The sequence below is a fragment of the Muntiacus reevesi genome, chromosome 16 (assembly GCF_963930625.1).
Source record: "Muntiacus reevesi chromosome 16, mMunRee1.1, whole genome shotgun sequence".
NCBI classification, from domain to species: Eukaryota; Metazoa; Chordata; class Mammalia; order Artiodactyla; family Cervidae; genus Muntiacus; species Muntiacus reevesi.
In genome coordinates, this window is record NC_089264.1 from 5,077,374 (window position 1) to 5,103,220 (window position 25,847).

Here is a 25,847-nt window from a genome sequence, read left to right on the forward strand (position 1 = left end):
GGTCTCTCTTCCGCGCCTAATTTCCGCCCTGACACACGGGGCGGAGGTGGATTCTTATTCAGGTAGCTAGTTCCCTCGCGCTGCGGCGAGGGGCTGTGCGGGGAGGGGCCGGCGCTCCCGGGAGAGGCTTGCGCTCTTTTCTCGATCTGCGCTGCTCAGGCTCCGGGCTGCTCCGTCTGAAGCGCGCGCCAGGCTGCGCGCGGCTCCAGCCCTCGGGCGATTCACAAAAGCGCGGCACACAAAGCGGGGCCCGCGCTCCGTCCCCACGCCGCCCGAGCGGCCCAGGCAGCCAGGCGCTTGACGGGCGCTCTCTCCCCGGGTGCGGCGCGTCTTCTGCCCTGCGCGGTCCCAGTCTCAGTCCCCGCCGGCGCCAGTCAGGAGCGCGCGCCCTCCGCCCTCCGCGTCCCCAGCCGCAGCTCCCGCCCGCGCCGGTCGGGCGCCCGCGCCCTCCGTCTCGCCACGACCCTCCCGGCGGGCTTCGGCCGCCCAGAATCTCGGTCCCTTTGTTCTGCGAACGGCCGGCAGTGTGTTCGGGCCGGTTAATTTTCTGTCTCTTTTGCTGTCCCACAGTTCAAGTTGGCAACTCACAAAAGCTCCCTCTGATTGTCCTCAGGGCGCTCAGGCCCGGATCCAGCCCCAAGTAATGCCGCCCGCTCCTCTCCGTTCCGTCCCCACTTGCTGGTGGCGGATGCGGGCGTCTGGGGTACTTTTCTGCTGGGAGTTGCTTTTAGGCTCCTAATCTGTGGGTTTTATTTATTGTATCCCTCCCAGTCAGATTCAGACTCTTGAGATTCCAACACTTCCCCCAGGCCCGCCAGAGCGAGGGTTTCCCGGTGTCTGGGAACGTCCTCTATTAAGTCCCTTCCCGGGACGGATCTCCGTCCTTAGCTCTTTTGTTTCGCTTTTTATCTTTTATATTTTGTCCTACCTCCTTTCGAAGACAATGGGCTGCTTTTCTGGGCGCCTGATGACCTCAGCTAGCGATCAGAAGTTGTTTTGTGAAGTTTGCTCTGCGTTCAGTTATTTTTTTGATGAATTTCTAGGAGAGAAAGTGGTCTCTCCGTCCTACTCCTCCGCCATCTTGGCTCCTCCTTCCTGTTTGTAGATTTTTAATAATGGTCATTCTGACAGTGAGGTGATAACCTCATTGTAGTTTTGATTTGCATTTCTCTAATAGTGATGTTGAGCATCTTTCCATGTGTTTGTTGGCCATCTATATGTCTTCTTTGGGGAAATGTCTGTCTAGGTCTTCTGCCCATTTTTTGATTGAGTTGTTTGTTTTTCTGGTATTGAGTTGCATGAGCTGCTTGTATATTTTGGAAATTAATCCTTTGTTATTGTTTCACTTACAATTATTTTCTCCCATTCTGAGGGTTGTCTTTTAATCTTGTTTTTTGTTTCCTTTGCTGTGCAAAGCTTTTAAGTTTAATCAACTCCCATTTATTTACTTTTATTTTTCTTTCCATCATTCTAGGAGGTGGGTCAAGAAGTATCTTGCTGTGATGTATATCAAAAAGTGTACTGCCTATGTTTTCCCCTAAGAGCTTTATAGTTCCCGGTCTTACATTTAAATCTTTAGTCCATTTTGAATTTATTTTTGTATATGATGTTAGAAAGTGCTCTACTTTCATTCTTTTACATGTAGCTGTCCAGAAATCCTAGCACTGCCTACTGAAGAGGCTGTCTTTTCTCCACTGTATATTCTTGCCTCCTTTGTCAAAGTTAAGGTGCCCGTAAGTGTGTGGGTTTGTCTCTGGGTTTTCTGCCTTGTTCCGTCTGTCTGTATTTCTGTCTTTGTGCCAGTACCACACTGCCTTAGTGACTGTAGCTTTGTAGGACCGTCTGAAGTCGGGAAGGCTGACTGCTCCAGCTCCATTCTTTTTCAAGACTGCTTTGGCTGTTCGGAGTCTTCTGTGTTTCCATATAAATTGTGAAATTGCTTTGTTCTTGTTCTGTGAAAAATACCATTGGTAGTTTGATAGGGATTCCTTTGAATCTGTAGATTACTTTGGGTAGTATAGTCATTTTCACAATTTTGATTGTTCCAATCCAAAAATGTTATATCTGTCCATCTGTTTATGTCATCTTTGATTTCTTTCATCAGTTTTTTTTTTTTTTAATAGTTTTCTGCATACTGGTCTTTTGTTTCTTTAGGTAGGTTAATCCATAGGTGTTTTATTCTTTTCATTTCAGTGGTGAAGGGGATTGTTTTCTTAACTTCTCTTTCTCATTTTTCATTATTAGTGTATGGGAGTGCAAGGGATTTCTGTATGGTAATTTTATATCCTGTGGCTTTACTATATTCATTGATTAGCTCTAGTAATTTTCTAGTGGAATCCTTAGGGTTTTCTATGTGTAGTATCATGTTACCTGCATCTAGTAAGGATTTTTCTTCTTCTTTTCTGATCTGAATTCCTTTTATTTCTTTTTTCTTCTGATTGTTGTGGCTAGAACTTCCAAAATTATGTTGAATAATAGTGGCAAGAGTGGGCACCCTTGTCTTGTTCCTGATCGTAGAGGAAATGCTTTCTGTTTTCAACATTGAGAATAATATTGGTTGTGGGTTTGTTGTATATGGCTTTTATTATTTCGAGGTGGGTTCCTTCTGTGTATTTTCTGGAGAGTTTTTTAAAATCATAAATGGGTGTTGAATTTTGTCAAAAGCTTTTTCTGCATCTACTGGATGATAATATGGTTTTTATCTGTCAGTTTGTTAATATGGTGTATCACATTGATTGATTTGCATATACTGAAGAATCCTTGCATCCCTGATATAAATCCCACTTGATCGTGGTGTATGGTCCTTTCAATGTATTGTTGGAGTCTGCTGGAATTTTGTTGAGGATTTTGCTTTCTTGTATGTTGTTAATTTTTTTTTTGAATGCCAGTGTAATGTGAAACAATCAGGAGTGTAGTAAACAGCATTTATGCTTTTGTTTTGTCTGGTTCTTGGAGTTCGGATCAGTCTGGGTGGGAGATAAGGTGGGTTTGCGCCATGTTGTTTCTGTTTCTTTCAGTGAACCACAGGCTGCAGGTTCCTCTGGAGTTGCCTTGTGGTTCGGGTGGTGCTGCAGGTTTTTCTCGGTGTCTGTAGCTGCTTCAGTTTTCTTCTGTCCCGAGTGCCTGCAGCATAGAGGGGTCCTCTCACCCAGCGGCATGCTCTGCCCTTCCCCTGTAGTAGACTGCTGTGTTGTTATTTGAGGTGTCTGTTCTCTGTCTTGGTTCAGCTTCACTCTTATCTAGGGTTGGTTTATCAGCCTGAGCTCCGGGAGTTGAATTTCCATAGCATTCCTCTCTCCCTTTCCCATGAGAGCCGAACGTTTGTCTTGCATCAGTGGTTGATGTTTTGTGGGAGAGTGCTTCCTGTCCCTCACCCGATGGGAGGAGTCCTTTGAGGGTTGTGGTATAGGTTCCTGAGCCTCCTGCCCTCCTTTAGTGGCCATGGATCTTTACTTGTGTCTTAGAGGTGACAGAGTTTGCTGCTTTCCTTCTTACAGGGCAGAAAGGTCAGGGTGGGAGATAGAGGGTGCAGCAGCTGCTGTTCTCTTAGATGCCTGCACCACTGAACGTGTCTCTGTCCTCCTTTCTGTCCCCCGGCTTCCCTTATACGGGGACGTCCTTGGAAGGCAGTCTGTAAGCGTGAGCTCCCCTTGGGTCTGGGGCTGCCGGCAGTTCTAACACAGGCAAGCTGTTTCACATGCATTCTTAGCAAACTGAAAATGTTAGTTGATGTCTTGCTTGTGTGCTAGTGGGCATCTTCCTCATGATTTGCCGTAGATAACCTAGTGTTCTCCTCAAGAAAAGTATTTTATAGTTAATCAACCTTTCTTATTTTAGGGTAGGAGTGAATCCATGATGAATAGTGAACTTTGAAAAATTTAACATTAATGGCATTTCTATATATTCTTGCTTACTGTTTTTATTAACAAATCTATCAGTTTTGAAAAATATTTTAAAATCTCCAGCTCAAGTTCTTCTTGCATTTCTCATATTTTTATGCTGTTGGTTTCTTACAGTTCTATGTTCTTCATACATATACTTTATATCATTGCCTAATGTTCTGTTTTACTCTGTTTGGTGAGTTCAGTCATTAATTGAACCTTGTCTGATACACCATTGCCTTTGTTTTCTTTGCTTTTATCTGTATATTTGTCTACCCAGTTTAATAAATTTTTTTATTACTTTCTTTTATCTTTTTGTAATCATGTGTAGCTAGGTTATATTTCATAATGCAGATTTATAATCTCTTTATTTAATAAGAGATTTTAAACTTCATATTTAGTGTAATGACTGATATAACTGATTTTTATTCTTGTCATCTTTATGCTCATTACTTTATTGTTATTGTATTTTAATTTCCCCTATTTTTGCTGTCCAAGTCACTGTTCATCCTTTTCCCCTCTCTTATTAAGTGGTACTCATACCTTTATTTGATGATTTACTTACTCTTCCCCTTTCATAATCAGATGCACGTGACTTTTATTTGATAGCTAGAACTCAGCCATTTTCTCCACAAAACATGATTCTTCCCTGTGGGGTGTTCATTTCTGTATTATTTCCCTCTTCTCCTTGCTGTCACCCATTGCTCTCTCCAACCTCTGCCTACTGTACAAGCTTGGAGATGCTTTTATCTTCCTGCCTGCCAGTTTTGATAAAATGGTGTGTTACTTAATCTAATTTGTTTAAAAATATATTTTTGTATTGCTTATAAAGTTTCGTAGAAAGAACATGTCTGAGTATCATTCTTTTGGTGATGACAGTTGAACAATATTCATAAAACATAACTGTTGTTGAGTAACTAATAATTACCAAAGATCATAATTGTACAATACTGAAAAATGCAGAAGAAAATACAATTATTGGAGAACAGTTGCTCTGCAGTGTTGTGTTGGCCATTGCCACACATCACGAATCAGCCCAGGTACACACATCTCCCTCCCTCTGAGCCACTCCCGGTTCCCGGCGCACCCGAGCCCTCTGGGTTGTCACAGAACAGAGCGGAGCTGTCTGTGTCATGCAGTGAATTCTCCCTGGCTGCCTGCCTATACACGTGGTAATGTGCACGTTTCCATGCTCTGCTCCCTGTTCGTGTCTCTCCACTGTTCTGTGTGTCTGTGTCTGCACTCCTGCCTTGCAGATAGTTTCATCAGTACCGTATTTCTAGTTTTCATATGGATGCTGTAATAGACAGTATTTGTGTTGCTCTGACTTCACTTTGTAGAAGAGGCTCTAGGTTCATCCACCTCATTAGAACTGACTTGAATGCGTTATTTTTTATAGCTGAGTAATACTCCGTTGTCTGTATGCACCACAGATTGCGTATCCATTCATGTGTTGGTGGACATCTGGGTTGCGTCCATGTCCTAGCTCTTGTGAGATGTGCTGCAGTGACGTTGGGGTACACGTGTCTCCTTCAGTTACGGTTTTTTCGTGGTGGGTGCCCAGGGGTGGGTTGTTGGATCAGATGGTGGTTCTGTTCCTGGTTTTTTAAGGGGTCTCTGTACTGTCTTCCCTGGTGGCTGTGCCTGTTTACATTCTCAGCAGCAGTGCAAGAGGTTCCCTTTTCCCACAGCCTCTCCAGCATTTATTACTTGTAGATGTTTTAATGATGGCCATTCTGACCAGTGTGAGGTGAAACCTCTTTACCCAGTTAGTTATGTTACATTAACTTTGTGTGTTTGTGTACCAGCTGTTCATTTTCTTCTGATTTCTGCTGTTTGTTCTGGCTCATTTGTTTAGAGACGCTTTGCAGTTCTTTTTCTCATACCATGCGGATAATACTCTGTCTGAATCTGTGTGTGTCGTCAAGTAGCTCTCCTTCCCGTCTGACTGTGAAGGATCTCCTGACTGGGTAAGTGATTCCCAGGTTCTTGTGTTTCTCTTTCAGCTTACTCTCCAAAAATATTTAACCAGGCCATTGTGTTTTTCAGTTTTAGAAGCGTCTTTACCGAGTGCTGCACTTGAGTGTCCTTAAATTCCCTTAGGTAATTGACATATTCAGTTTATTTATTTATTTGGCCATGCTTCGTGGCCTGTGGGATTTTAGTTCCCCGACCAGGGATTGAACCAAGACCATCAACAGTGACAGCATGGAGTCTTAACCACTGGACCACCAGGAAATTCCAACGTAACTCCCTTTACTCTCTCCTACACGTGTTCTGTTTTACAATATGGGTCTTGTTTTTCCTTTTGCTCTCCGTCATAGGCGGCTGGGCCGTTCGCACATGCCATTTGCCGTGGTGGTTTTACCGGGCTCACGGCTGGCTGTTGGGGAGCACTGGTGTCAGCCCTGCCCCGTGGGCAGAAGGCGTTGCCGCGGGCCTGCGGTGGCAGGTGGGCGCTCAGGCCCCTGCTGGCTTTCTCGTCTCCCTGCACGTTGCTGGGCTGCAGGGATAGGGCAGACTGTGGGCTGTGGCCCTGCCTCCTGCGACTTTCAGCTTCTGTACAGAATCTCCTGGCTCCCAGTCCCCAGCGCTGCCTCTCGTGCCGCTTTCCGGTGAAGCGCTCGGGCTGTCTGGGAGAACGTGCACTCCAGTTCTGTGCCAGGACCTAGGGCGTCGCTCGTACAGGTTCCCATACGTGCTTGTGGAAGCTGCTCTGCTCAGGAGAACAGTGTCCTGGCGCTGCGGTTGCAGGAAAGGTGCTCGGTTCAGGTTGCCGTGTTCCAGAGCCGCTTCTCCTTCACAGCTCTCCTGCATTTCCCGTGTCATGCTCCTTTCATAACTGGTGCATTTCATAAAGATGTTTCTGCTTTATCCTGGACATGAGTGCAGTTCTTTGCCTGATACTTGCTCTGTCAGCTCAGAGTGACAGACAGCTGCAGTCATCTAAACCTCAGAGGTTATGCTCCCTCAGTAACAAGGTGGGCATTTGCTGCTATCAGTTCAGTGGCTCCAGGTGTCAGGTGGACATGTTTGCAATTCTCTTCGGCTTAAAATGGCTGCGTTAGCCCCAGGTATCATGATCCTCTTCCAGATGAGGATAAAGAGGAAGTAACCAAGGCATTAGGGTGTTTGTTACCTGCCGACTTAGCTTGCATTCAAGAGCTTTTGTGGTAGGTTCATACTATGACTTCTGCTTCCAGGTTGTTAGCTCTCCTCTCTGCCTAAATGGAGAGCTGATAATGTAGTTTTTCTGCCTAGATACATTAGTACCCTCACCAAGGTCAATGTTCTAATACTAAGGAGAAAGGAAAAGAAGATTGGATATTTTTCATATTGAACTTTTTAGAAATGCACTTTATTGGTGGCCTACTTGAATTGCAAGAGCACACATATGCACAATAGTTAGCCTTGAAATATAATTATATTCTAAGTGGGGACTCTAGACTCCTTTTGTGAAAAACATTATTTTACATATAAATGATTCAACTGCAGATTGATTCACTTTAGTATAACTTGTTTCATTTATATGTATATGTGTTTTATTTGCTGAACCATTTCAAAGTAAATTACAGATATTATGACCATTCATTCCTCCATATTTCAGCATAAGGACATTTTCCTAAATAGCCATACTATCATTTTAGCATCCAACAAAAATAAGTGATTTCTTAATGTTTTCTCATTTCAGCCCATATTCAAATTACTCTAAGTACCTCCAAAATGTTTTTATAGCTGTTTATTTTTGAACCAGAATTCTCATGGACCACCTCTTATGCTTGGTTGTGTCTATTAAATCTCACTTTAACAGTCTCCCTCTTCCCATTCCCTTAAAAACAAAACAAAACAACAAAAAGTTACTCTCTGAAGAGAGCAGGCTCTTTGTGGTATGTATCACTATCTGGATTTATCTGATTGTTTTCCCAAGGCACACCATTTAATGTGTTCTCTGTTGGTGGTGGTGGTGTTCAGGTGCTAAGTCATGTCGACACTTCTGCAATCCCATGAACTGTCCAGGAGACAGGCTCCTCTGTCCGTGGGATTCTCTAAGTAAGAATACTGGAGTGGGTTGCCATTTCCTTCTCCGGGGGTTCTTCCCAACCCAGGGATTGAACCCACGTCTCCTGCACTGCATGCAGACTCTTTACCACTGTGCTGCCCGGGAGCCCTATTTGTTTCTTTGTCATCTGTATTTCTTCTAATTTGAGAGTTAGATATGCACTTTAAAACAACAACAACACACTGATGTGTATTAAACACTTCTCTCTGCCCTCAGGATGCTTCTTATGTTGCAGGAAGCAGTGCAGTCTTGGCAGTGGGAGACAGGAAGGAACATAGGCGGCATCTCCCGCTCCCCTCTTCCGTGTTACACCTTCTGCCCCTTCTAGATAGTGGGGTCTCCCCAGGTGCCTGGTGAGAGACAGGACAAGGGCAAGAGGTCTGTGCATGTTCACTTGCCCTCTGGAGGTGCCTGGAGAGTTTAGCAAACACCCCTGTCACATGTCCCTATGACAGACAGTGGGGAATGACGGGCTGGAATGATTTACTTCGTAGTGTGTTTTAGCAGCAGGTATCTAATATGGTCTTTCTCTTAGTAATACCAACACTGTGCTGATGCAGTTTTTCCATTGTAAAGATGTAACTGGTAATCTGTAGGTTCAAACTGTATGAATACCTGTTTTACGGTCATCATTTGAAAATCTTTGCCTGAATCAGTTACATTATTAGGGATTTCAAAATGGGGATTTCACTTGAACGTTCCTCCTCCTTTCGTAAATTAGATTCCTCTGTAAAGAAGAGCTTTCCTTCATCGTCTACTGCTGTCTGGTTATCCTGCAGTAGCACTATTGTTGAAAAGAGGAGAACATGCTTAGTTCTTTCTCTTTATTATTTTTTATTGGCTATTATGGCAAATGAGGTGTTTCAAAAATTCTTTTCTTCTCTTCCTGGCAATCACTATGGACTTAAGAATTTGTTAATGTTTCAATTACACTCTTGTTCTCTTTGATTCTCAAATTGTTCAAAATTTGGCCTATGGGCACTAGGATTTGAAAGCTGAAAGGAATCTTAGAAGTCAGTTAATCCATATCTATGACTTCCCAGGTGCTTTAGTTGTAAAGGATCTGCCTGTCAGTGTAGGAGACATGGGTTTGATCCCTGGGTCGGGAAGATCTTGTGGAGAGGGAAATGACAACCCACTGCAGTATTCTTGCCTGGAAAATCCCATGGACAGAGGAGCCTGGCAGATTACAGTCCATGGGGTCACAAAGGACCAGAAATGACTGAGTGACTGAACAACAAGGAATCTTAGAAATCAGCAAATCTAGAGCTCCAAGCTTTATAGCCAAGGAAACTGAAGCTCAGAAGTTTGTTACGCTCCGTTGTGTCACAGGTGGTCAGCGGCAGAGCAGGGGTGAGGATGCAGATCTCTGGAGTCCTCAGCGCTTTCCTCACTGAGTGAAGCTCTGCAATAAAAGCTTGCTTTCACGTTCTTGCTAATAATATTACTCAAAATGACAGAAAATGGCCCACATGTTTTCAGTCACACTTTTTTATTAAAAGTTATTGTCTAGTCTGATGGGTCCCAAGTTGAATGGATATTTATCTGCATTGTTTAGAAAGAGCAAAGAAGCTTTTTTGTAGTCTCAGCATTGAGCCAGTCTGAGAAGTGAGTTTGACTTGGACAATTTGGTGTCCGCAGGTTGAATTTGTCTTACAGTCACGTTTTATTTGATCTACATAGAATTTTGGAAACTTGAAATTCATTGCCTATATATATATGTAATAGTACTGATTTCATATACAAATTTAAATTGTCGGTTTCACTAGAATATTCAGTTGGAATTGAAAACATTCAGTTGGAGTTGAAAAGCTTTATAAATGTGCATGTCCCTCCTCCTCCCCTCCTGGCCACTCCCTGCTGTACCTGTATATATTTTTGTCTGATGTTGTGCTGCTTTCACGCCTCATTCTGTAAGCATTTGGGTTAGATAGTTGGAAGCAAGGAATTCTAGGAAGATTTCTTGAATATAGTCACAGGTTGAAGGTAGTAATAATCAGACACATGAACAGCAAGAAAATGGTAGAGTTGATAGTTTTTTTTGCTGGTAGTGTGAGATCTTCAACAGCTAAATCACAAAGTAAAACCAATGATGACAAGAAGTCAGCTAGAAATTTTTGAAATTTTCAAGGAGATAGTTTGAAATGTTGCTTTCCTTCTAGTCATTAATTATGAACCTCATGTTAGGTGATGAATAGGCTCGTGCACCTGATCAGAAAGATCCCCTAGAGAAGGGAATGGTAACCCACTGCAGTATTGCCTGGGAAATCCCAGGGACAGAGGAGTCTGGTGGGCTGTGGTCCATGGGGTTGCAAAGAGCAACTGAAAACACACATGCATAAATAATTTATATTATGATGAATCCTGTGAAATTTTCATGTATCAAAAATGGTCAAATATTAGCAATTTGATACAGTTCAACCAAAAGAAAGTTACATGTATATGGAGTGAGCGCCCTAAATCATCCTTCCATTGGTACATTACCCAAGCAAGTTTGAAGCCTGCTGAGGTAGGTGAGGCTTATTCTTAGAAGGATCATAGAAAATGGTTAGTGAATAAAGCTGTGTATACATTAAAATACGATGATGAGAAAGTACTGCTTGGGTAGTAGAAATGACAGTGGACAGAGAGAGGACGGGGCTGGATCGCAGGTGCTGGGCTCTTTAGAGGAATCTTAAGAGTGGGTCCAGTAAGTATAAAAACTTCATCAAAAGCCTAATATAAATTGTTTTAATTATCTTCAGTGTTTCTTACCACAAATATATGTATAGCTAAGAGTTAACTATTGATATTTTATAATCTTGCAGCCACAGAAACTCAAGTTTATTTGATCACATCATTCCAGTACACTCACTAGTGTGCTTTGAAGGCAATTTTACCTAATCCAGAGAGCTAAATATAAATTTATTGCCTCTATCTGAATTTTATGTCAGTGTATTTCAAATTGAATTGCAGCCCATTGGTGCGTTGTGAAATTAATTTGATTATTCACTTCTGTCAAAACTAGTGTTTTCTTCAAAAGTGAAGTAAAATTGAGGAGAAAATATGAAATACATTGTACAGAGTAAGGGTAGTGTTATTTCAAGAAGTTTATATTTTAGTTTTTTAGGTGTGTGTTTCTGTGTACAGTTGACCTTTGAACAACATGGGAGTTAATCCACACATAATATATTGTTGGCCCTCTACATCTGCAGTTCTTCCACACCTGTGGATTCAACCAACCAGGATGATGTGATTAAAATATCCATGTTTAAGTGGACCCACGCAGTTCAAACTGTGTTAAGGGTCAGCTGTGTATATGTGAATATACTAGAATGAGATGCAGAATGTATTTCTTGGCTTGAGTAAAAAATTTGAAAGCCATGTTTATTATAGTTTGGTAGTTTGATTTTATGACAAAGTGCTTGCTCACTATTAGTAGCAAAGCTTTAAACTCGCATTCCTGATTCTTAATTTGAGTTTTCAAAGCTTAAGAACTTTAGTAATCCTACTAGGTCTGCATCTAAGCAGACGTTTTCCCCCTAACTCATTTACTTGGGTTTCTGTCTCTTTTCAGGCGTTTGAACTCTGCTTAGTTGCTCGACACTCTTTTCTGTTTCCTGTAGATTTGTGCCATAGAGAGGAACTGACTCTCATGGGGACATCTCTTTGGAAAGAGTGTCCTCAGATGGTTTTCTTCTGCAGCAGTTGCCGAAGGCTAAATATAGGACGAAGTGGAGTGAAAAGTTGAACTATATATGCATTAATACCAAATCCTCAACTTTATTGCACAAAACACACCTTAATACTTGGTTTCTGTCTTCGAGGTTGGCTGAAATAGCCAAATAGCAATCTGCCTGTGGGTGTACTTGTTTTTGGTTTATTTAGGACTATAGTTTTGATTTCAGGATTCTTTCTAGCGTTTTCTGCCTCCTAGTTAAAATTTAGCAGTAGATCTCCCAGACTCTGCTGTTGCTTATCACTTCTCAGAGCCTCTTTCCTTTATCTGTCAAGTGAGGGCCTGAGTGGTGGTTACTGTTTAGTCGCTAAGTCGTGTCTGACTCTCTGCTACCTCGTGCATGGCAGCCCACCAGGCTCCTCTGCCCGTGGGGTTCTCCAGGCAGGAATACTGGAGTGGGTTGCCATTTTCTTCTCCAGGGGATCTTCCAGACCTAGGGATCGAACTCCTGCCTCCTGCATTGGCAGGCAGATTCCTCACTACTGAGCCACCAGGAAACTGGGTTAGCTAGTTGTAGTTCCTTTAAGCTTTAACGCTTAACTGTTGCCAGGAGTTGGATTTTCTGTTGTTCATTCAGTCATTTGTAGTCCTTGAAACACTATTTTGGTGGTTTCCCCCCCTTAACAGTGTTCATGAGAAGTTCTGCCGTATCCATATGGAGGCAAGGGTTCTACTGTAGGATAGTCATGGAAGGTTTGGGGGAGGCTCACAAGGACATGCGGAATCCGTGTCTTCTCTGTACCATGTCTGTGGCATGCTTGGCTGGACAAGCATGACCCCACTCCCAGTACCTCCAGCCCCTGCTTGATTGCCTTAGTTGTGAAAGCAGTTTTGCTCCCCATCCACCCTGCCTCACAGATCCCTCCTTGTTGGGGCCACTCCTGGTTTCGCCAGCGGTTCTTATCTGGGAATTTGTCTATACACAGCTTCCAACATCCCACTCCCAGAGATTCTGATTTTAATTAGCTCAGGATTCTGAACTTGAAACAAACAACCCTGGTGAATGAATCTCTTGATGGTGATTCAGAGCTCGTCTTTGGAGAAGCCTGGGTTCATGGAGTGCCTCCTTGGTTGGTTGAAGGGTTGGCAGGAGAATTTAAGCTTTATTTATGAACAGTCTTCCTTTGAGAATGGCACGCCTACTTCTTTCTGTTCATAATTGGGATGAATTTATAGTTTTTATGGAAATCAGGTGATTTTCTGCCTGGTAGGCTCGTCTCTCAAGCTAGGCAAGACTCTGTTTCTCATGGCTGCAGAGGTTTGAAACATTAAAGTATGATGTTCAGAGCCTTGTCAGAATGTAAATGTTGAGCAATTTAACCCTTTTATGTTGGCTCCTGTGTTGTGGTTTTATGTACTTTGGCTAAAAATAGATTAAGTTGGATTTTAGATATGTAAATATTTTCTGTTGGGTAAATTACTTAAAATTTTAAATGTGTTTCAATCATTGGGCAGGAAGATTTAGAGAAAAAATTTTTCCAGAAGAGAAATAATAGTTTATTTTTGTACTGTGATTATTGTACTAATTCATTTTCCATATAATCATTACTACTCAGGGTGAAAAGTTTGGACCATTTGCTGGAGAGAAGAGAATGCCTGAAGATTTGGATGAAAATATGGATTACAGGTTGATGTGGGAGGTGAGAATGTGATTATATCGAAATATTTAAAGTATGTTTATCTATATATGAATATTTAATTTATATTCAATATCTAAATATAATTATAATTTATATTATTACTTATAAATATTTAAATATAATTTATATTTAATATTAATATAAATGAATATTTAATTCATTTATAAGGTTCAGTTAATAGATATTGATACTAGTTGACTATTTAAGCATTGAATGTTTTAATTTTAAGGAACCTGAGTACCTTGAGAGTTTAACATTTAAACAAATTGTTGAAATATATAACTAGATAGTTATTCTATAACTGAATCAGTTTATATACTTCATCATTAAAAATAATTAATTAATTAATTAATTTGTTTGACTTCACCAGTTCTTATTTGCAGCACATGAGATCTTCGGTCTCTGCTGTGGCATGTGGGTTTTTTTCATGCTGCATGTGAACTCTTAGTTGTGGCATGTGGGATCCAGTTCTCTGACTAGGGATTGAACCTGGGGCCCCTGCATTGGGAGCCTGGAGTCTTAGCCACCGGGCCACCAGGAAAGTCACTGTACCTCATCATTAAAAATAAGTCATTCATGAATAAGGATGTTTGGATTTCAAAATAAGCATATTCTTTTTATGGATTTAGAATTTGATTTCTGAAAATGAAATTATATTTTTTGTTTAACTTTTATTTCCCAATTGCAGTTCTAATTGCATAGAAACATTTCTGAGCTTTATATTGGAACAAAAACCCCAGCTTAAAATGTACCTTACTTCTAAAAACAAACATTTAAAGAATTATGACACTGTAGATAGTCTTTTGCAATCTAAAGTCTCTCTAATGCAGGAATTTATATATGCAAATGCACATATATATATTATGTATATATTTGGAGAATTTTGATCCTAGCTTATGCCACTTACTTTCATTACTGTTGTTTTCTAATCTTTAGAAAAAGAAGGGCCTAGAGAGTAGAAATAGAAAAACAGAGGTGTGGATATTGTTCAACAAAAAGCTGGAAAAGGAAACTCAGTCCCAAGAATTTTATTTGGTGGGTTCCATGAGGAGGGTGGGAGCTGAGATATGTGTGGATGGGACTGAGAGAAGTAGGATCATTAAATCAGAAAGGGATACAGTGCTGGACCAGAGAACTACGCATATGATGTCTCTCTGAACGTGCATTTATCAGTTAGGATCACCAGAAAAACAGAGGGGGGTGTGTGTGTGTGTGTCTGTGTGTTTCTGTGAGTGTGTCTGTCTGTGTGTGTCTGTGTGTGTCTGTGTGTGTGTGTGTGTGTGCGCCTGTGTCCGTGTGTGTCTGTGTGTGTCTGTGTTTCTGTGTGTATGTGTCTGTTTCTGTGAGTGTGTCTGTGTGTGTGTCTGTGTGTTTCTATGAGTGTGCCTGTGTGTATGTCTGTATGTGTGTGTCTGTGTGTGTGTGTGTGTGTCTGTGTCTGTAAGTGTGTCTGTGTGTTTGTGTGTCTATGTATGTGTGTGTGTGTGTCTGTGTGTTTGTGTGTCTGTATGTGTGTGTTTCTCTGTGTGTGTGTGTTTCTCTGTGTGTCTGTGTCTCTGTGTCTGTATGTGTGTGTGTGTGTGTCTGTGTGTGTGTCTGTGTCTGTCTGTGTGTGTGTCTGTGTGTGTGTGTGTCTGTGTGTGTGTGTGTGTGTGTGTCTGTCTGCCTGTGTGTGTGTGTTTCCCCGAAGGACTTGGCTTACATGATTGTTGGGGTGGCATGTTGGAACCTGTAGGCTGGAAACTCAGACAGTAGTTAATACTCCAGTCTTGAGGAAGAACTTCTCGAGCATAGCTCAGTTTTTGCAGTTAAGTCCTTTGGTTTGGTCAAAGGCCACGCACAGTATTGACAGTAATCTCCTTTATTTAAAGTCAGCTGATTGTAGGTGTTAGCCACATCTGTAAAACACCTTCAGCGAAACCTGGGTTACTGTTTGATTAAATAACTGGGTACTGCTAGCTGACCAAATTGACACACAAAACTGTACTATCTGCAAGCAAAACAGATTTTTAAGCATCACCGTATTGCTGGAACTGCTGGATGTAGGGAGTGGGGTCGCTTGAGAAGGAGATTCTTGAAAGATTTCTGAAGTGCAGGTGATGGAAAATGGAAATTTTATAATATAGTCTTTAAGTGGAAAATATTACAGGTTTGCCTTAATTTAATATGCTGTTTTAATTGTTTATGTTTATAAACCTAAAGATATTTCTAATGCCCTTAACTGTTTATCTGGGCTTCCCTGGTGGCTCAGATGGTAAAGTGTCTGTCTGTAATGTGGGAGACCTGGGTTTGATCCCTATGTTGGGAAGATCCCCTGGAGAAGGAAATGGCAACCCACTCCAGTATTCTTGCCTGGGAAATTCCATGAATGGAGGAGCCTGGTGGCTATAGTCCATGGGGTCGCAAAGAGTCTGACACGACTGAGCAACTTCACTGGGTTTCTGTTTTTCTATAAGGTCTTAACTTTCTTAGCAGTTAATTTTTTTTTACCATAAAGGTTTTCAAAAATTGAATATTTATGTGACAAAATAACTTTAGTAAGCCATAAATGATAAAAACATCAATTATTAAAGAGGTCATTAATGACTTTTGATATTTGTTTTATTGTCTCTAAAAGTTTTAATGTAGTGGTCAGGTTAATATCTTGCACAGCTGGTAATGCTAAGCAGATAATGATTATCATTTTTACTTTGAAGAAGAAATCTTCCATGTGGGAAACTTACGGAGGCTGTCAGTGGTACAGCAGACCTTATCTTTGCATTATGTAATCCTGTGGTTTTGTGATATCTTTATTGTTTGTTTTTACATACCAATAATATACCCAATTCTCTCACTTTTCTACCCAAAGAGCTACTGATTATAAAATCATCCTGTGTTTAGGTAGTGTTACACTCACGTAATGATCGCTGTTCTCTGCTTCCTTTTACTTTTTATTTTATGCCTGTTTTGATTAAACAATATTTGTACTTGTGACCCAGTTCAGAAGGGTACTGGTGAAGTCTCCCTGTCCCCCACACGCCCTCTCTTCTCACCTAAGAGCTTGGATTCCTTTAGTCCAGGCTTCACTTGCCTCTCCCTCCTGGACTCCTTACTTCCGAGTCTGCTCTTCAGGATGCCTTGTTGCTGGGGTCTGCGCTGCACTCTTGCGCTGCTGGGCGGGGCAGAGGACTCTCTCAGTGTTACAGCTTCTTGGGGGAGCATTTGAAAAACAATCAGTGCACCATCTGAACTGCAGCAGAGGTTTGCTGCTTGCTAGCTTTAGTTCTGTTCCTTATTGTGTTAATGGAGAAAACTGTTTCCTAGCTTTGAGATGTATTCTTCAAGTCCATTTTTGCTCTTTTAGCTTTGGAGCTGCCTGGATTCAGAGGGTGCACAGAGAAAGGAGGATGACTGGTTCTACTGTAGTCTTCCCCTCTTGGAACCCTTTGAACCCTCTCAAAGGGAGATAGTGAGCCTTCCCTCCTCTGGTGGGTAAATTGGGACCAGTTACTTAAGTCATTTCTAAGAGTGGTAAAGAATACGCCTGCCAATGCAGGAGATGCGGGTTCAGTCCATGGGTTGGGAAGATCCCCTGGAAAAGGGAATGGTAACCCCCTCCAGTATTGTGGGAAATCCCATGGACAGAGGAGCCTGGCAGCCCCAGTCTCTGAGGTCACAAGAGTCAGACACAGCTTAGTGACTAAATACACATAGTGCACCCCGTAACTCTGGAGCGAGCCACTCGCAGCTCTCATGTGTGGTCCTTCTCAAGCCAGTGGTTGCCTGTGCTGTGGTTATGGAGCGTGAGCCAGGTAGTGCTGTGGTGTCTGCAAAATGACGCCGTCCAAGAGGGCGCGTTGCATGATGCCTCTTTGTCAGTTTGTATTTTGGTTATGCTGCCCACAGTTACGGTGGACAAGGCCAAGGGCCCCTAGGTGGGCATTTCACAGCAGAAATCCTGGAGATACCGGTGAGGGTTTACTGGTGTGCGTGAGTCCCTGTTAGTGTGGGCCAGGTGTAGAGGGGCCTGCGGGTTTCAGTGGGGAGCACTGACTTTGCTGCAGCCTCCCCGCTTCCTGCTGAGGGGCAGCTTGGGGCTCACCGATGCCTGCTGCTTCAGAGCATTCACCGGCACCTCAGCCTCCCTTTGTGTTGGCCACCAGGATTTGAGATTGGGGTCTTAAGAGACTCTCTTCTCTGTCCTTACGTCTCCTTGATACCTCAGGCTTTTCTTTTGAAATTAACTGCATCAGCAAAGGAATTCTGGATTTCTGAAGCCTTGGGCCAATTGTAGAGCTTGAAGTTGGAAACCAGTGCTCCACCGTAAATGCTTCTCATTGTTCGTTTGTGGAATGTGTGCAGTTGTCTGTGTTGTAGTCTGTTCCTTCCTTAAGTAGAAGTCTTTCTGCATACTTTTTCCCAGGTGGTTTGGAGTCTGAGATACATTTTCTTCTGTTCTCTACCTGCTCAGACTTGATCTAAGACCAAAATCCATTGAAGTAATTGAGAGTTTGCTAAAACTCTCAATAATCTTTGCTTTTAAATCTCCAGATTCTTCTCTTTTTATAATATTTTCTTCAGTATTTCAAACTACAGCTCGAATACCTTTTCTCCAGGCACTGTGTCTCATTCTAGCGCGTGTCTTTAAGTTTTGGTACCTTTATATTGTGTGGGCTTTACTAGTGGCTCAGTGGTAAAGAATCCACAGGAGATGTCGGTTTGATTTCTGGGTCAGGAAGATCCCCTGGAGAAGGAAATGGCCACCCACTCCAGTATTCTGGTCTGGGAGAACCCATGGACAGAAGGAGCCTGGTGGGCCACAGTCCATGGGGTCGCAAAAGTCAGACACAACATAGTGACTAAACATAAACCACCGATAGATTGCAGCACAGATCGTGCATTTCATTGCTGCCTGCTCAGTCTGTTATTCAGGTATTCCAAAGTGGCTGTTGACAAATCCAGTGTCTTCTTGAAGCCTCCAAATGGCTCTGCTCTGTTGGCAGGACATCTTATCTTCGCTTCTTTTCCCGGAGCATCCTCTTGCATTGTCTGCAAGGGATTTTTTTTTGTGTGTGGAAACTGGCCTGGGAAGTTCTCAGAGCTTGGCCTTGTTCTGATGGTTCCAGTTGAGTCATTTATTCCCAAACTCTCCAGCTATTCTGAGACCACAGAGTTCTCAGCCCCATTATTCTCTTTCTCTCCCTCTCAGGGTGGGTTTGTTCTCTGCTTAGTCTTTGAACACTTCCACTGAGGTGGTGTGACCTGAGCCAGGTTGAACCAGGATGCCATGCCCCGGGTTCAGTACTCCTGGACGGTCCCTCTGTGGGCAGATAGTTCTTGCAGTTAGCCAGCTATGAACTCACATGCAGAATCTCAGATAGCAACTGGAGACCCCAGTGAAATATTCCAGTCCTGGGTGATGTTTTTATTAAAATCAAATCTCTTTTACTTAGATTGATTTTTTTTTTTTTTTTTTTGCTATTGTACCATCTATAACTTAGTAGAAAAATATCCATCTCAATACAAGATCAATAGGGAAAAAACATAACACTGTTTGAACTTTACTGCTTAAATTGTCATGCTCTTAGCCTAAAGGAGCTGCAGTCTTGTAAGGATTGCAGAGGTAACTCATGGTGGCATACCATGAGTATAGTAAGAATAGCCTGCTTCACCTGCATGAGCCTGACTTAAAGGTATTTAAACAACAGTTTTACTCTTTGTTTCCTTTTGTGGATCTGTTCCCTTGAAGATTAATGAGGAAAGCTGTATTTTTTACATCTGAAAGTGAAAGTCAATCAGTTGTGTCCTACTCTTTGTGACCCCATAGCCCGCCAGGCTCCTCTGTCCATGGGGATTCTCCAGGCAAGAATACTGGAGTGGGTTGCCGTGCCCTCCTCCAGGGGATCTTAAGGTTAGCGGAATTACCAGGGCAGTTAGTCATTACAGTTTACTAGATAGCTGTGTATTACAAAATGCAGAATATCAAATTATCATAGCTTTATTTATTTTAGTCAGCAGAAATGATTTTGTACCTCTGAGTAAATGTTTTCAAAAATGTAGCAATCAGAATTATGACAAGATTTGCAGGTATATTTGTAAGAATTGTTAATATCCTACAGTTATAGTAAACTATTATTTCAAAATAAATGTATATACTGGATGAACTGGGGCCCCTTTTGTAATTGACCAAAGAAATATAGATTGTTCTTGGAGACTTCCTTCCCAGCCTCCATTCTTCACTTCACTTACACATTGGTGATGTTTACTAATTAATAACCCATCTATGTTTCTAACAAAGAAAGACCAGATAGGAGCCAGGTGAAGACTAAAATACCCACCTTACTAATGAGGTATATATGTGATATATATTACATGAGCATATAATAACTCTTTTAAGTTCATGACTTCAAAAAGTTGAATTGGTGAATATGACTGGGATCCTAGGTTTGAATGGAGACTTTATACTCTGCTTCTTGAATCTTGCCCTGTGGACCAGAAGTGTACAAAGTGGACACTTGATACTCTGCTTCTTAAATCTTGGTCTTTGTGGGCAAGAGCTGGGCCTGCAGTTTAGATTCTGAATGTGCATGCCATCTGTCCTCTCATGGAGCATTGTGGCCTGACTCACAGGTTCAGTTTGCAGCATATCAGAGAGCATGGGAGAGAGGCAAGTGTGCAGCCTGTGGTGAAAGGCGTGTCCCGAGTCTGGTGGCCGGTCTGCTTACTGCACAGTGGGGAGCTGGGCATGGGAAGGAGTAACATCAGTGTCTTAATAATCAGTTGAAGAGAAGGAATCATGAAGGAGAGAAACTCAAAGTATATTTCTGCTCATTTCTCTCTCATGGAGGAAAAAGTGAGGGAATGTTTGCTGAGGACACACACACACAGAATTACTCTTTCTCTTTTTCTCATACTGAGAATGACTAGGTTAGAAACTCTTTACAAAACAGAAATAGGCATGATAAGTGAAACATGATAGAAAGAGCAACGATACCAGGGTCAGGCAATCTTTAGTGTGATTTCGCGCTGAGGATCCAGTAAAGCTTTTGCTTTCTTGGAGTGTATGTTTCAGCAGGGAAAGAGAGACATAAAACACCTTTAATGAGTAATACAAAGAAAGGTAGTGATATGGATATAAAGAAAATAAAATAGGGCAAGAAAGCTTACCTCAGATGAGAACTTGAACACACTGTTATTACTGCTGCTACAAAAGACAGATTAAATATAAAAGTGATTTGTGTAAGGCCATCAAAGAGCTGTTAAAAGAGAAGAGTCGTAGAGTGACTAAGACTCTAGAGAGAGGAAAACTTTGAACAGATGAATTGATAAGCTATAGCCTTTTTCTTTTCTCCCCCTTGGGGGAGAGGTCAGAGCTTTGCTGATTGTGGGTATGGGCAAGAGGCTGAAAATTTGACCTCAGCCCAAGTAGAGGGTTTGTGTTCGAGCACAGAGTAGCAAGTAGAGCTTTGGGCAGTGTTGTGAGGTTGGAGTGACATTATTGGAGTCCCAAAGCAACTCAGAAACATTGTTGGTGCCTCTGCAAAACATTTGCAGAATTGTGACGCTGCATGACAGAACGCTATGAAGTTAAACCATGTATGGTACTTTTAAAAGGCAGTGTTCTGCAGTCTCATGTTGCTGTGGAGACCCCCTCAGTTACACATCATACTTTCATTTGGAAGGAAGCACAGCAGGGTGGTGCTGTAAGGATAGGATCAACTGAGGCTGGCTGACGTCTGCCATAACTATGGCTACCTTTGAGTCAGCTCACTGCCTTCATAGCTTACAATGAACAGTTTCCACTTTGTCTGGCAGAGGTTGGGGTGAACCCTATAATATCTGCATCCTCTAGTTTTCTTTACTACAGAGTGTCCAGCATTTAATAAAAATGACTAGACGCTAAGAGGTAGGACTGTATGACTAAAACCACAAGAAAGGCTGGACAATGGAAAGTGACTTAGGAGGGTTCAGATATTGATTGGAGTTAGCAAATGAGGACTCTTAAAATAAATGCGATTGGTATGTTCTGGCAAATGGAAGAAAAGATGAGGCAAACAGATGAGAAGATGGAGAATTTTACAGAAAATTGGGAGGTATAAGTACCAGGTGGACTAGACAAAAATATTCAAACTGAAATTGAGAACTCAGTGTTTGAATAAGGTATTAAATATGACACAGCAAAAGATAGGATTAGTGATGAGTAAAAGAAGTCAATAGAAAATATTGAAAATGAAGCACAGAGACTAAAAATAGATATATGAAAAGTGAATTAATGTATCTGTAATGTTAGGATCTTTTAGCACTTGAAGAAGGAGAATATGGGGAAGACACAAATTGATGTAATAATGGCTGAGAATTTTCCAAAACTTATGCAGGAGACCTGGGTTTGATCCTTGGGTTGGGAAGATCCCTTGGTTATAAGAATACTGGAAAGGGTTGCCATGTCCTCCTCCAGGGAATCTTCCCAATCCAGGGATTGAACCCAGGTCTTCCTGCATTGCAGGTGGATTCTTTACCACATGAGCCACCAGGGAAGCTCCTCTCCCCTCCCAAAAAAATTACCTGGTAAATTGAAGAAGCTCTGTGAGCCTCAAGAACCACCACTGTAAAGAAAGCCACACTTGTTAGATATATCTTAGTAAGACTGTAGAAAACCAAGACAATCTTTAAATCAGGTAGGGGGAAAAAAAAAGACATTACTTTCAAAAAAGAAACAGTAAGACTGAAAGCTCTCTTTTAACAGAAAGGATAAAAAAGATAATCATCAACCAAAATATGTCTTTAAGAGAACATCATTGCAATCTAGAATTCTATACCCAGTAAGCATATTTAAAATGAAGGTATAGTTCTCCGAGCCTCTTCAGTTGTGATCTCTCCTTAGGGACTGTGCTTTGGCATTGCCTTGCAGCATTAGCCCCAGCACTGTCTTCACTTACTTTCCAAATGTGGAGACTGAGGCGACTGCCACATCCCAGCCAGAGGAAGAATTTGCTACTCTGAATTCACCAAAGGGAGGCAAAGAACAATAAGAACATTTAAATACACAGGTATTGTTTGAATTGATATAGACAGACTTTACTAACAACAGTGAGAAAATTTTCAAACTAAAGTGTAACAAACCCTGCAGTCTTTTCAGAGGAAGTCATAATTGATCTCCCAGATCCCAAATTTATGGGTAATGTTTGTTGACCATGTGCAGATAACTCCCCTGCATAGGGATGAGAATGAAGAGATGTCGATTTATTTTCTCAACTGAAGTGACAGAACTTGAAGATATTAAATCATGTACTGAACATGTTTTACTTTTGCTAAAAATCCTTGCTTTAAAATATTTTTTTCCAGTATATTTTATCTCAGTCAGAGTGGCAACCCATGTTCAGTTTTAACTGAAATCAAATGGGAATCTGGAAAGGACTTGATGAAATGTTTGTGTCAGACACAGTAGAAAGAGGTAGTACCTTGAAGAGGTAGCGTGAAAAATCTCAGACCTTCTTCACTTGGTTCACTGATGATTTGGATGCAGGTGAAGGCAGATTAAGAGAGTTAATCAAAGATGATATTTGGCCAAACCTATTGAATTTATTGATGAATTAGAAGCAGCTGAAGTTCATAATGATGGAGAGGATGGAGGTGAAAGAGAAGATGAAGCTAGTGACAATATGAGGAAGAAGAAAGGTAGAGCAGGATGAGTAATAGAATACTAACAGACTGCAGCCTCCCTTTTAGTTTTGAATAGTTTATATTCTCTTGGAGCAAGTTGCCATCTCCCGGTTTTCTCTTTCATGCTCAGTTGTCTTGTCCTAATGAGGTGTCTTTGTTTTCTTGTCTCTTTATTATATGATTGCCCACTTATTTTGTGGGAGACTATCTTGAGCAAAATACAATTGGGAACCATCTCTAATTATTTCTTATTCAAATTCATTTTTATTCCTTCTTGTCTCAAAAAAATGTGAATGTAGTGGAATTAATTACATCACCATGCACTGTGAGGAAGAAGAAATTTTCTCCCCTTGTTCCCCCAGAAGCTGGAGGGTGTTCATCCTCCTTGTGCTTAAAACTCTTGATTTTTACTTTTTTTAATTTTATTTTTTATAAATGTTTAATTTTGTCCTGGGAAATAGGCAGTTAACAGTGTTGTGATAGTTTCAGGTCAACAGTGAAGAGACTCAGCTGTACATTTTACATGTAGCCTGTCTGCCCCAAACTCCCCTCCTATCCAGGCTGCCACATAACACTGAGCAGAGTTCCATGTGCTTTACAGTAAGTCCTTGTTGATTTTCCATTTTAAAAACAGCAGTGTGTACATGTCTCTCCTAAACTCCCTAACTGTCCCTTCCTCCCATCCTTCCCCTGGCAACCATAAGTTCATTCTCTAAGTTGGTGAGTCTCTTTCTGTTTTGCAAGTAAGTTCATTTGTATCATTTCTTTTTAGATTCCACATAATAAGGGTGTCATGTGATATTTCTCCTTCTCTGACCTATTTAATTTAGATTTTTACTTTAAAGTGCTCGGAGATTTCACTGTGACTCTGTAATATGGGCGTTTAACATTATCACCATGTAAAATCCTAAAGTGCTTTTTTTGCACTTTGTGAAAAAATCTAATAAAATGGAATTATGTTACGTGAGGAAAGAATGAGTTTGAATTGTTAGGGCATTTGAGTGTTGGTAGGAGACGAGAGAGAATGGGGCAGAAGCAAATTTGAAAAGATAATAGTATCAGAGTGTGTATTTTCACAACATAAGTTTCAGACCTTCCAAATTAGATTTGTTTAATAACTGGTACTGTCAAAAAAATTAAAGATATATTCAGGCAGCACGAGCCAGCAGACCTGCATCAAAAGGAACACTAAAGTAAAGGTGATTCTTCTGAGAGAAGAAAAATGAATCTTGATGGAAACTTGGAAATCCAGAAGAGATTGAACATCAATAAAGGGTAAATATATGGGCAAATAAACGTAAATATTGATGGTACCAAACAATTATACAAGTGATTTGTGAGTTTGAAAACGTATACAATATATATAATGGTAAGAGCAATTGACTACACATTCCAGGATGTCAGAATCAAACATCCAGGAATGTGAAGTCAAGTGGGCCTTAGGAAGTATCACTATGAAAAAAGCTAGTGGAGGTGATGGAATTCCAGTTGAGCTATTTCAGATCCTAAAAGATGATGCTGTGAAAATGCTGCACTTAATATGCCACCAAATCTGGAAAACTCAGCAGTGGCCACAGGACTGGAAAAGGTCAGTTTTCATTCCAATCCCAAAGAAAGGCAATGCCAAAGACTGCTCAAACTACCACACAGTTGCATTCATCTCACACGCTAACAAAGTAACACTCAAAATTCTCCAAGCCAGGCTTCAACAGTACATGAACAATGGACTTCCAGATGTTCAAGCTGGTTTTAGAAAAGGCAGAAGAACCAGAGATCAAATTGCCAACATCTGTTGGATCATCGAAAAAGTAAGAGAGTTCCAGAAAAACATCTATTTCTGCTTTATTGACTATGCCAAAGCCTTTGTGTGGATCACAATAAACTGTTGAAAATTTTGAAAGAGATAGGAATACCAGACCACCTGACCTGTCTCTTGAGAAACCTGTATACAGGTCAGGAAGCAACAGTTAGAACTGGACATGGGATAACAGACTGGTTCCAAATAGGAAAAGGAGTATGTCAAGGCTGTATATTGTCACCCTGCCTATTTAACTTATATGCAGAGTACATCATGAGAAACGCTGGGCTGGATGAACCACAAGTTGGAATCAAGATTGCTGGGAGAAATAGCAATAACCTCAGATATGCAGATGCCACCACTCTTATGGCAGAAAGTGAAGAACTAAAGAGCCTCTTGATGAAAGTGAAAGAGGAGAGTGAAAAGGTTGGCTTAAAGCTCAACATTCAGAAAACTAAGATCATGGCATCCAGTCCCATCATGGCAAATAGATGGGGAAACAGTGGAAACAGGGACTGACTTTATTTTTCTGGGCTCCAAAATCACTGCAGATGGTGACTGCAGCCATGACATTAAAAGATGCTTACTCCTTGGAAGAAAATTTATGACCAAACTAGACAGCATATTGAAAAACAGAGACAGTACTTTTCCAATAAAGGTCCATCTGGTCAAGGCAATGGTTTTTCCAGTGGTCATGTATGGATGTTAGAGTTGGACTATAAAGAAAGCTGAGCAGCGAAGAATTGATGCTTGTGAACTGTGGTGTTGGAGAAGACCCTTGAGAGTCCCTTGGACTGCAAGGAGATCAAATCAGTCAATTCTAAAGGAAATCAGTCCTGAATATTCTTTGGAAGGATTGATATTGAAACTGAAACTCCAATACTTTGGCCACCTGATGTGAAGAGCTGACTCATTTGATAAGACCCTGATGCTGGGAAACATTGAAGGCAGGAGGAGAAGGGGACGACAGAGGATGATATGGTTGGATGGCATCACCAACTCAGTTGAGATGAGTTTGCATGAACTCCAGGAGTTGGTGATGGACAGGGAGGCCTGGCGTGCTGTGGTCCATGGGATCACGAAGAGTCAGACATGACTGAGTGACTGAACT

General features: G+C 41.5%; 1 protein-coding gene across 4 annotated transcripts in view; it reads left to right on the forward strand.

The window, feature by feature from the left end:
- The window catches only part of PRDM5 (PR/SET domain 5), a 258,063-nt gene that overhangs the window by 22,137 nt on the left and 210,079 nt on the right, over positions 1-25,847 (forward strand). For 3 of the 4 annotated variants that reach the window (XM_065907340.1, XM_065907341.1, XM_065907345.1), the window contains exon 2: positions 13,216-13,299. In XM_065907340.1, coding sequence (XP_065763412.1) covers positions 13,216-13,299 — 84 coding nt within the window. Of the gene's footprint in view, positions 1-5,751; positions 5,852-13,215; positions 13,300-25,847 lie in introns of those variants that run through there. The other variant, XM_065907342.1, reaches the window with a different exon arrangement.